The following is a 12526-nucleotide window of genomic DNA, read 5'->3' on the forward strand; positions in this document are numbered from 1 at the left end:
TGCGGCATGTCAATCCTTTTAGTGAATTTGCAGCATTTTTCATCCTTACAAATTAATGGTAAAGAAAACGCATCAAAAACACACATTTTTATGCAGCGTTTTTCCTTCCAGCACTCTGGTTTTTGCAGAAGAAAAGTCTTCTGCAGATTCTCAATGTGCTCAGAGCCTATGGCGGTGTCCTGTGTTATGATCAAGTCACCGGTCCTGTAAACCCAGCATCAACACTTGGGAATTGTCATTGTAGCAGTGGACTAAAAAAAAATGCAATCTTTTTGTAGTTTAAAGGGATTTTGAGGACTGTTGGGGAACATACAATTGAGGGTTGGGACAACCACTACTAATGTCCTACTCTGTAATGGTCAAGTGACTGACCCTCAACCTGAAGAAAGGCACAAAGCAGTAGCACCCAAAGTCTGTGCCAGTAGCGGCTTGGTCAAAGAGGGAGCGGTTTATTTAGTAACACAGCGATGTCATGTATCAGTAATTGTCATGTTCAATCCAGGTTTTTAATGTAGTTCTTATATTTTTCATGATTGGATTTGAGCAAAAAGATTCACACGACCCTGATGTTGGTAGCCCATGGCCTCTAGAGCTGGGCGCTGTGAACCTCCTACCTGCCGGCATCTTCAGCGCCTCTTCTTTACACATCGTTACAACATAGTGGCACAACGCACACATTACATCACAGGAGTCTGCAAATCGGAAGAGGCCGCGGGGGAGCTGCAGACAGTCAGGTTCGGGTTTGGCGGCCATGGAATGCTGACTGGATCCTGCAAATCTTTTTGCTCAATTTTAGTCGTGTTAGTTTGTAAAACCCCTCGAATGAAATCTCAAAGTTGTAATCGGTGATATTGATAAATGGCGCAAGATGATTCAGAGTTTTCTGCACCTGACTGTAAAGTCCTAGAGGGGACGCCATTCGGGACCCTCCCATGTGAATCATAGCGTAGAGGACTTACGGCAGGATCCTGTGTCCATGTACTGCATGATGGGGCAGCAACCGATTGCTAGGTTTAAAGAAAGACAGAGCCAGTGAGGTCAAGCACTGATTAAAGGGGTTTCCTTGTATATATAGAGGCAAGTTCTTGCTCTGGGGCAATGCGGTGAGATACTCGGCCACATAAGGGTACCCTCCTATCATGTGTTTCTCTTATGTCATAGCTTTTTTTCTTTTTCCCCAGGCTGCTGAACTTGCAGAATTTACCGCCAAGATTGCTTTACTTGAAGAGGCAAAGAAGAAAAAGGAAGAAGAAGCTACAGAGTGGCAGCAAAAGGTAATCATTTTGTCTCTTTGCACGTTGTGTTCCTGTTTGTTAAGCAAATGTTGATTATCCTAAGGCCCGGATCTGATCGGACCTAGCGGCGCATATATCCAAGGTAAGTCATATCCAGATACACAAACTGTCTGTATATAACCAATGGAGCAGACCACATCATCGGCATATAACTTTCAGGATCAGCCATGCACCTAAAACGTCACATTCTAAAACGTCACTCCATAATACAGCTGCTGCAGCAAGGTTTTTGCTTTGTGTCGCCGTTTTCTAGTACCAGTAACATTTTTACACAGTGTTTTGGGGGGTTTTTTGTTGGTTTTTTTTAATTTAGGAAATGTGTGGTTTTTTGCTTGGTTTTTTTAAAAGAAATTTGAAAAAAAAAAAAAATTAGAAAAAAAGTCGCCATTTTTCAGAGTCCCGTAGCGGTTCCTTTTTTGGGGGATCTGGGACTGGCTGATGGTGCATTTTTTGCAAATATAGCAATAACAGGGATACAATTAACCTAATGAATGTATTCATATTCAGCAGGGATCTGATATAACAAAATATAACATTTGATTAAAAATAGACCAACTGGATTATTCTTCAAGACCTCAATTCAAGATTCGCCTTTGACATCAGGTTAGAAAGGCTATCTTCTCTGGATGCATTGGTCCATTAAACAGAAAGCGGAGTTCTGGAAACCCTAAACGATGTATTCAAATGCTTTCCTTCGGTGGGATGGCCATCGCCCCATTTCCCTTCCGAAAGGGATCCCAAAAGGACAATACCTGATCCAACAGATGAATTCTGTTTTGTCCATGTTCAGTTTTAGAAAGCGAGCAGAAAAGAAGGCTGAGATAGCAGAGAGACAGTATGGGATTTTGGTAAGTAAGGAGGTGAGGTCAGGTCCGGATAGGTAAAGCTGCATGTCATTGGCGTAGAGATGATACTGCATACCATGGGATTCTATGAGCTGTCCCAGGCCGAAGGTGTAGATGGAGAAGAGTAGGGGTCCTAGAACTGAGCCTTGAGGTACACTGACAGACAAGGGGCGAGGTGAGGAGGTGGTGTGGGATAGGGGGACACTGAAAGTTCGGTCTGTTAGATATGACGAGATCCAGGATAGAGCCAAGTGTGTGATGCCAAGAGATGAGAGAATCTGTAGCAGTAGGGAATTGTCCACAATGTCAAAGGCAGAAGACAGGTCCAGGAGAAGGAGGACAGAGTAGTGTGCCTTGATCTTGGCGGTTAGTAGGTCATTGGCGACTTTAGTTAGGGCAGTTTCAGTTGAGTGATGGGGTCGGAAGCCAGATTGTAACCGGTCTAAGAGGGAGAAGGAGGAGAGGTGGGAGAACAGTTCAAGGTGGACATGCTGTTCCAGTAGTTTTGAGGCATAAGGGATAAGAGATATCGGGCAATAGCTAGACAGAGGATGGGTTGAGGGAGGGCTATTTTGAACATGGGTGTGATCGAGGCATGCTTGAAGGAGGAGTGGAAGACACCAGTTGTGAGTGAGAGGTTGAAGAGGTGTATTAGGGTTGGGATGAAGATTGTGGCGAGGTTAGGGATGAGGTGGGATGGGAGCGGGTCAAGCGTGCAAGTGGTGAGATGTGATCTTGATAGGAGGGTAGAGAGCTGATCTTCTGTCATGGTGGAGAAGCTGGTTTTGGAGCAACAGGGTTGAGCAGCTAAGAGGGGCAAAGTCTTCAGCAGAAATGAGAGGAGAGGGAGGAGGTGCTGGGGGACGGAGTAGAGAATTGAAAGTGTTGAAAAGCTGTTTAGGGTTGTGAGACAGGGAGGATATGAGAGATGAGAAGTAAGTTTGTTTTGCGGCAGTGAGCGTGGACTTGAAGCTGACTAGGGACTGCTTGTATGCAATGAAGTGGTCGACAGAGCGGGATCGCATCCATTTCCGCTTAGCGACCCTGGAAGCCCGTCTCAGTTCTTTGGTCAGGCTGGTTAGCCAGGGCTGCCTGTTGATTGTACGAGTTTTGCTATGCATGAGGGGGGCGGCCGAATGAAATGTTGTTGTTATGGTGTTAAATAAAAGTGGCAGCAGCATGTGTGTCATGAAGGGAAGCTATGTCTGTAAGAGGGAGAAGGGACTGTAAATTGAGATGGTTGAGATTTCTGCGAGGGTGAGTGATTTTGTGGCTTGGAAGTTGCACACTAGGCGACGAGAGGGAAGAGAATGTCAGTAGGTTGTGGTCAGACAGGGAGGGGGGTGAGTTAGTGAGATTAGTAAGCGAACAGAAGCTGGTAAAGATAAGGTCCAGCATGTGACTATCTTTGTGAGTGGCCGCAAATGACCATTGAGTGAGACTGAAGGAGACAGTGGGCGATAAAAGTTTAGAGTCTGCTGTGGTGGAAGTGTCAATGGCGATATTGAAGTCGCCCATGATGATAGTGGGGATGTCAGCGGAGAGGAAGTGAAGTAGCCAGGTGGTGAAGTGGTCAAGAAAGGTGGAGATGGCTAGTTCTGGGGGGCGGTAGATGTCAGCCAGCTGGAGGTTGTTGGGGGAATAGATGCGGACGGAATGCACCTCAAACGAGGGAAGAGTAGCGGAGGGTGGTAGCAGAATTGGAGTAAAGGAGCAGGTGACAGACACGAGCAAGTGTCGGACAGGAGCAAGCCAACTTCTCCACCGCGTTTGTTGCTGGGGCGAGGGGTGTGAGAGAGATGGAATTCGCCATAAGAAAGTGCAGCTGGAGAAGCTGTCAGGGGGTGAGCCAGGTTTCAGTGATGCCAAGGAAGGAGAGTTTGTTGATGATGAAGAGGAACTGGATAAATGACAGTTTGTTGCAGATGGAGCGTGTGTTCCACAGTGCTCCAGGTAGGGTGACCGGTGGAGTGGGGGCTGGATGAATGGGTATGAGGTTGTCATGGGTGGGAAAACGTGTAGAGGATTGTGGTAGGGTGTTAGAAATGTGTGAGGAGGTATTGAGAAGGGCCAGGATTTGGGGATACATCACCAGCAATGAGGAGTAGCAGACAGTGTTAGAAGGTGGGAGCAGGACAGGACCTGATGTGGCCATGTGTGTCTGGAGAAAAAGGATTTTATGTGGAGGAACAGCTGTGAGGAGGAGGTGAGATGGCTGGCGAGGATGGAGGCGGAAATTACTAGGTCCTTACTAGGTGGGGGGATTACAAGAGGTAGGGAAAAATAGAGTAGTTTAGATGTGAAAGTGAAAAAAAACTGAAACATTGGAGTGGTTTTATATTCAGTTACCTTACAGCAAATTCCAGTCGAATTTTAGTCTAATTCAGAGTAGTGTATTTAGAAATCTGTAATTTGAAAAATGGAATTTTGAAAGATGCCTGAGTCAGACTACTGCTGAATCAAACGCATGGCTCTGAATATATCTGGGATTAACACTTCTCAGCTGTGAGAGAACGTGGGTGTGTGAGGCCAGACCACGTGTTCACAGTTAAACAAAGGTCATATAGGGGGGGGGGGTTACACTGACCACTCAGATATGCCTGCAAAGCACAGGAGCCGTGAAATACATTGTGGGTACAGAGTAATGGATGAGCACAGCATACCATAGAAAATCAATGCAATTTACAGAGACATTCAGGAGCCAGGGAGAGCTGGGGACATTCAGTTCATACCATAGAAAATTCAGCCATTAAATGCTGGGAAAAATGTGGGCTCTGCTAGCGAGCCCACATCAAATGCAGGAACGCTGTTCTCGCCAATGATCAGTCACTGAACAGAACCAAACGGCAACTTCAACCTCCGCTTTCATTAGAGGATATACAGTGCGCCTGCATCCATCTGAACAGGAGAAGAGGGAGAGGATGGGGAGGGCATTCACCAATGCAGACAGCAAGTGCTGCTCTCCTACAATGTACAGGGTCTCCAGCTGATTTCTATGATAATGATCTATTCTGTGAGATTGAGCAGTATAATTGCGTCAGTAGCTGGACTTTATCGCACCTCGACCATTAATGATAATTCCTCCAATGTTCTGAGCGTACAAGGCAGAGGCTGGTGTGGGGTGTTACATCTAATGGCCTGAAATGCAGGAGGTAAGACTCGCAATTACCACTAATTTCACCACCTCTAGAAGTGTCATTTCCAATCAGTCCTCTCTGCAGCCGTCTGATTGCGAAGCACAAAATGCCATTTTCTTCACAATCCGTGCCTGCCTCTAATGTCATGGCTTAATATCTGATTGAGGGAGAGACATTAGGATTATGGAAGCATGAGGTCACTAGAAGTGAAAATTAATTATTATTGTGGGTGGTAATCATTGCAGATAAAGGTGTCCTCCATACTAAAGCACTTTTTGGGGAAAAAAAACCAATGAGCTCTCATGAATGTTTCCTTCCATGTTTTCCATTTTTTCCTCTTTTTTTTTTTCTTCTTCTTGTCCATAATCCAGAGAAGATGTGGCTACCATATTATAAGCATTCTTGGAAAATTATTGGCACAACTGGTAGTAGTGTAATGTATGTCAGGGCTGAATAAATACCAAGAACCAGAGAGCCAATTCTCCTAAAAGGTTTGGAATTGGCACCTAACTCTCTGGTTATTTAATGCTGAGGTCTAAGGAGGCCTTAGTGTCTCACTGCCAAGTATTGCAAAAATAAATTTCTTTCTGTATTAGAAATTAGGAATTTTTTTCCCAGGGTTACTGGGTGACAATAGTGCTGGTTATCGCACTGGAATAAACTAGTGCAGCAGTGAATGTAACAATATTTTATAGTACAAATCTAAATGGAAGAATCGGGTGCTATGGTTATTGGCCAAGGTTTCGAGTTTGCTTGTCCTACTGTAAAACGTTGAGATTTTTATTTTCCCCAGTATTTGAGGATCATGATCCTCCGCCAAACTCTTACATTGATGGTGGCATATCTGACATAGAAGGCACCACTATTTCTCTGTGCTTTGAGCATTAGTCCAGTTGGACACTATCCTTGCTGTTCACGCCATTGTTCTCTGCCAAAATGTGGACAGTCTGGAGAGTCTGCCCTCAAAAAGCTTCAGTCGCTTTTCCTTATTCCCATCTTCTGCATGATTTACAGTTTCTTCCCTTCTCTCCATGTTGTAGTTGATGATTGTAAAGACGAGGTCTCATTGTGGCTGCTGGTTATGTAGACGTTGGAGAGCCATCTTTTCTCAACCTTTATAGATCACACTTTAAAGCAAAGACAACAATAACATGAATTTCACGGTCCAAGTTGGACCATACTGTTTGAACTGTTCTGCCCTGAACTTAACGGCCCCTTAGACGTATTTTGAGAATGTTGCCTTTATGCAAGGAGACCCAGGGCTTGTTTGGATATCATACTCCATACTCCGACCATGAATGTTTGGATGTTTCAAAACTGGTCCAAGAGCATTGTTGTGCTGCTAAAATCCCATGTTATGATGAATCTAATTACGATGCAACCTACAAGTTCGTGGCATAGGTCATCAGGATAGGTCATCAGGATAGGTCATCAGTAGCAGATCATGGGGGTCTAGCACCCAGCACTCTCACTAATCGGCTGTTTTTTCTCAGTGGCTGGTTGTAAACACTGTGACTGGAGAGGCGCTCCGCAGCTTTGTGTAAAGTGTAACGACCACTAAATGCTGCTACAGCATGCCTCATTATTTTACATAGACAGAAGGTGTGCTGCAGCAGCCACTATACTTGGAACAAAGCTTTGCTCAGCAGCGCTCCTGTGTTTACATTCAGCTGCCATGGGAGCCAAGAAGAGCTGTTCTGTTGCAACGCTGGGTGTCGGACCCCCACCGATCTGTTACTGATGACTAATCTATGGATAGGTCATTACATGCATATATCCTGACAACGCCACAGTCATCCGCAATCTGTTGTTTCTTTAATGCAAACACAATTAGTATTTTTATTAGCAATTTTAAAAGCAAATTGTACTGCTCCAAGTCAAGTTGGCCTAGAATACTTTTAGTTCTTAATTTTCCATCGTTCAAGGACATGCAACCTCGTCTTCAAACATGTTTTTCATTGTGGATTCATTAATAACTATGCTACTTCCAGAGGACCCTGAACTGTACTCGATGATCGCATCACGGTAGTACTTCTGCCTTGTCCTTGAACATTACATTACTGTGAATTATACAATCATAACATGGTGACGCAAGTATGTGACCTCTCTTATTGTTGGCCAGGCATATTCTGCACAAGAAGATCTGGAAAAAACCAAAGAGGAACTAAAATCGGTGATGTCTGCTCCACCACCCCCTCCACCGCCGCTCCCTCCACCACCTGTTGCACATGCAGAAAACGAACACGACCATGATGAGCATGATGAAAACAGCGCAGAGGCCAGCGCTGAATTGTCCTCTGAGGGGGTGGTAAATCATAGGAGTGAGGAGGAGAGACTGACCGAAACGCAAAAGAATGAGCGTGTAAAGAAGCAGCTACAGGTAACCATTCACAAGCGGCACAAAAAGTCAGATCTCCACTTACCATTTGGCTATAGGGTTCTTGGAGACAGGGCTGTAGAGTAGGTAAGCCAAACTTTCGACTCCTCAATTTCCCCGACTCCACAGCACTGGTCACTACTGAGCATGTACATAAAGTGCACCACAGATTGATCTTTTCTAAAAGCCGATATCGTTAGATCAGGAACAGAACAGACATTTATAGGACATTTTATAACTTTCCCAAATGATTGTGAAAAAATTCACAGCACATCTTGCATTGTACTAATGCACTCAATATGTTATATATTTTCGGAGTCTGTCTATTTTTATACAAACTCAACAGACACAAACTCTGACTCCACAGCCCTGTTTGGCGACTATAAACTGTTTGCACAACTTGTCTATCAAAGGGGTTGTCAATCTTGGGGGGCAATTTTTTTTTTCTTAAATGCAAGTATTTGGAGCTAAAAAATCATTTTTGCTATTGTTTCATTAAGGGGTTTGTGCAGAGAAAAAAAGCATATAAAAGCAAACTGTGCAAAATTTTTAATGAAACGCCATTGCAAAAATGTTTTTATTTAAAAATAAATAATTCACCCAAATTTTAACAAGTTTTACACTAAGAGATGCCAGACCGACCCTTTACTAGTTATATGCAATGGCTTTTCGGTCACCTAGCCAACTGTCACTAGAACAAAATCCTTTATTTGCTAGAATACATTTGTTATGGGTGAAGACTACACGAGTGCAGGATCAGACTGCAAGGTTTGTTTCTAGTCTGTAACCACGGCGATGCATAGGTCTGCATGTATTTTCATAGTTGCTTCATTTTTATGATGCCTCGGTATAAAAAAAAATATAGGTTGCGAATGTGAACACATCTTTTTAAAGGGCTTGTTACAGAATTTCTTCAAAAATGCTATCAAATAAGCGTTAAAAGGCTGTTGATTCTCCTTTATTTTTTTTATTTCCAGGCTCTAAGTTCTGAGCTGGCACAAGCAAGAGATGAAACCAAGAAAACGCAAAACGACGTTCTCCACGCTGAAAACGTGAAAGCCGGCCGCGACAAGTACAAGACACTCCGCCAGATCCGACAAGGAAACACGAAGCAGCGCATCGATGAGTTTGAATCAATGTGAAGAGGCCTCGCCCCGCTAACGTCGTGCTACACTATGCGGACTCACCAACATAGCAAAGTAGGCCTTTAGCGAATCAACGAAGGAGCGTTACCCCATCCCTTGCCAAAGCACCTGTACCAGTCTGACTGTGGAGGAGAGATTTAAACCAGAACAGGACGAATAGGATTTATCTGCAGTGCTGAACGTGTCGCGTCCAATTTCAGTTTCGTCACACCACCATATCAATGTCGCTAATTCACATTGTCATTATTAGTTTCCTGACAGATAGTCGTTAGCTGCTAATGAAGCTTTGAGTTGTGAACGGACATTTCAAGTCTGAGTCTAGAACTGACAGAGGAGTTTAGCGAGTGGGTATGTGTTCTTTTGGTTGTTATTTTGGATCTTTTGGGATTATTTGTCAATTGTACGTCACACCATGATATTTTTCTCTTGTAAGTTCCATGTCCTGACAATTTGGTTTAGCAATAAGAAGACATTTATGATCTGTTTTTTTCTTCTGTAATTAGAGGTTACTTTATACTACTACCTCACATACACACGATGACTGGTCCTCGTAACACCAACAACATGTTTTCTTCACTAAGACTTACCCCAGTTTGAGGTTATTTTTTTCGTTTCTTTTTGTACTTTATTTTTCTTGAACTTTGTTATTGCTTTTCACGGATAATCTGTCTATATAAGTTTGTAAAGTAGTACTGAGCATATTATTATTTTATAGGAGACTGGTAACCGTGCTGATACTAATGTTCCAGGCATGACGAGCAATATATACAATCCGTTATCCATATTATATGCCTTTTCCGTTACGTCCAGTCCTGAAGGGAAACTGTGTCTGTACTCAAGGACTGAGCAGCCTCAGAATTATTAGGGAGTTTGTCCACTGCTAGACAACCTTTTCTTAAGTGCGGCAGTGCTCTAAATAGAAAAATAAAAAACATGGCTCCGGATCGGTGCCATTTCGGCATTGTCGGTACTGATACAGATACAAAAGCACTGCAGCCCATCGGTGGACCCTGATGAGCTGCAGCGCTCATGTGGAGACAAAAATCACCAAAATTCCTTCGATGCACCAGTCCAGGAGATGAGTTTGAGTCTTTATTTTGAAGACTGTAGCATTTAAGATGTGATTGTTCAGTAGTGAACATCCTCTTTAAGGCCAGTTTCCCACACGGACCAACCACAGCAGCTATCCTGAACCGAGCTCAGCAGCCTAAGGCTACTTTCACACTAGCGTCGGTACGGGGCCGTCGCGCTGCGTCGGCCCGACGTACCGACGCATACTGTGCAAGCGCCGCACAACGGGGGCAGCGGATGCTGTTTTTCCACGCATCCGCTGCCCCATTGTGAGGTGCGGGGAGGTGGGGGCGGAGTTACATTATATGTAGCGTTTTTTGCTGCCGGCGGTCTACCACAACACGACGCAACCGTCGCACGACGGTTGCGACGTGTGTCAATACGTCGCAATGCGTCGCTAATGTTAGTCTATGGGGAAAAAAACGCATCCTGCAGACGACTTTGCAGGATGCGTTTTTTTCACCAAAACTACGCATTGCGACGTATGCAAAAAAACGCTAGTGTGAAAGTAGCCTTATACATGCTAGCAGTCCAGACATCACGGTCTCGTTCTCTGACCGGCAATGTTGGATGTAAGAAACTGGTCTTGTCATGCCATGATGGCAATTGGAGGCTGCTCAGTCCTTGGTTTGATAGGTCATTTTTATTTTTTGATAAATGTGAAATGAGTAGTGAGAGGATGAGAAAAGCTTCTCGCGAAATGCTTGATAAACAGCCTAAAGTGTAAAGTATGGCTCTCGACTTCTTTTGGATATTTTACTTTTGGCAGTATAATCCCCGGGTGAACTCTCGGTGGCTTAGTATAGCACATGCCATCATGAAAACCGCATTATGTTTTCTACAAACGCATCTCGTGGAGGGCTAGGTCTTATTTTTGGCTCCTTCATAGTTGCCCCATGTAGTCCAATCGCACAGATCTGATTCATATGAAAAACTCCTGCTGAACTCCTAAAATATCAGGCAGACCAGAAATCACCGTTGGTTTGGAGGAAGCCAGAATATCCACCCGCTTACACACGGTGGGCTAGTGCAGACTGAGTGAGGCTACTGACTACATTTGCTTCTGCTTAGATGGCCGTGCGCCAGGTTTTAACCCTTACAAGTTCACTATCAGTGTTTGGGTTCCCGGTCTCTTATTCATAATGATGAGCAAATTCTAGATTTATTTGCACGTGAAAAGTTAATTCAAGTGAATGGCCAACAGGTATAAGGGGCCATCATCTAAAAAAGGGAACTTATCAGGCACTTATGTCTTTTTTTTTTTTTTTTTGGGATGTACCCTAATAAATCAACCAAAAAATACACAGCAATATATTGCAGCTCCATTAGGAAGGAAATGGTTTGTATATCCAGCGTAGGAAAAGCCCCTGCAGATACAAGACCTTTCCTTGGCTGGAATCGTATCTAAAGTTTTTGTGGAAATTGATTCAGAAAGAAATGGGAATATAACGTAAGGATACCTGGTTTCTTTCTTGCTAAGTCTAATTTTGACTCTGGTCAAAAGCATGTGCAATTCTTACTTTTTGGAAGAGTTATGACCCTCAGTTATTCAGTTTCCACCAGCATTTTGGCTGAAACTTTGCAAAACTTGTAGTTGGGCAAACAATGCATCTTTTGACATTTTTACCCCAGACCGAGGAAGGACTGCTGTCACACAGATGGCATAAATTATGACTGAAGTACTTTGGTTTTTTTTTGTGGCTCATGGCAGCTGAGAGATGCACCAAATTCATTAGGATGCACATCTCTTAATTTGAGAGAGCTGTTCAAAACGCCAGTCTTTATGAATCAGGGCCTTAGGCTACTTTCACACTAGCGTCGGGAACAACCCGTCGCTGCGCGTCGGGCCGACGTTCCCGACGCTAGTGTGTTCTCCGCCGCACAACGGGGGCAGCGGATGCATATTTCCCACGCATCCGCTGCCCCATTGTGATGTGCGGGGAAGTGCGGGGAGGTGGGGGCGGAGTTCCGACTGCGCATGCGCGGTCGGAAAAAGCGGACCGTCGGGAGCAAAAAACGTTACATGTAACGTTTTTTTCTCCCGACGGACCGCTACCATACGCCCAAACGCCGCCAAACGCATTCACCGTTTGGAAATGCGTCGCAAATGCGTCGCAAATGCGTCGCTAATGTTACTCTATGACGAAACAACGTATCCAGCAAAAACTTTTGCTGGATGCGGCGTTTCGCAAAAACGACGCATTTGCGACGTATTGCAGTTAACGCTAGTGTGAAAGTAGCCTTAGTCTTTAGCACTTAGACTCTCTGAGCAGCAGCTATCAATCAGTCTTGTAGGCAGCGATGGTTAAAGAAACAGCATTTCATAACAGTAAATTTAGGATTTCTTTTTCCCTTTTACATATATATTTTTTTGTTGTACATTAAAGATGCCGTTGCAACGATTTTCAACCAGGTTGTTTAACAATAAAGATATAAAGGACATTTCTTCTGGTTTTCTTTGTGCCTACATGAATATCTTATATTTTCCTATCCGAGTGGAGGCAGCAAATGAAGAACACCAGGTAGGGTGACTGTAAGAAATGTGTAGTTTCTTTTTAGCTGCCGGGTGGAGGGTCACTTTAAAAGCATTCTGCCAACACAAGATAACTGTTCAAATCTTGAAAGAGGCACTTGGTTGAGTGTAGCGTCGCACCTA

At 44.1% G+C, this 12526-nt stretch overlaps 1 protein-coding gene across 2 annotated transcripts in view; it reads left to right on the top strand.

Annotated features, from left to right (window-relative positions):
* Nucleotides 1-12312, top strand: part of RDX (radixin) — a 106590-nt gene extending 94278 nt beyond the window's left edge. Inside the window, exons 12-16 of one of the 2 annotated variants that reach the window (XM_077298334.1) lie at nt 1182-1274; nt 7400-7657; nt 8632-9981; nt 10383-11670; nt 12117-12312. In XM_077298334.1, coding sequence (XP_077154449.1) covers nt 1182-1274; nt 7400-7657; nt 8632-8796 — 516 coding nt within the window. In that variant the 3' untranslated portion in view covers nt 8797-9981; nt 10383-11670; nt 12117-12312. Of the gene's footprint in view, nt 1-1181; nt 1275-7399; nt 7658-8631; nt 11671-12116 lie in introns of both variants that reach the window. The other variant, XM_077298332.1, reaches the window with a different exon arrangement.
* The last annotated feature ends 214 nt before the right edge of the window (nt 12313-12526 follow it).

Source organism: Ranitomeya variabilis, chromosome 3 (genome assembly GCF_051348905.1).
Source record: "Ranitomeya variabilis isolate aRanVar5 chromosome 3, aRanVar5.hap1, whole genome shotgun sequence".
Taxonomy (NCBI): domain Eukaryota; kingdom Metazoa; phylum Chordata; class Amphibia; order Anura; family Dendrobatidae; genus Ranitomeya; species Ranitomeya variabilis.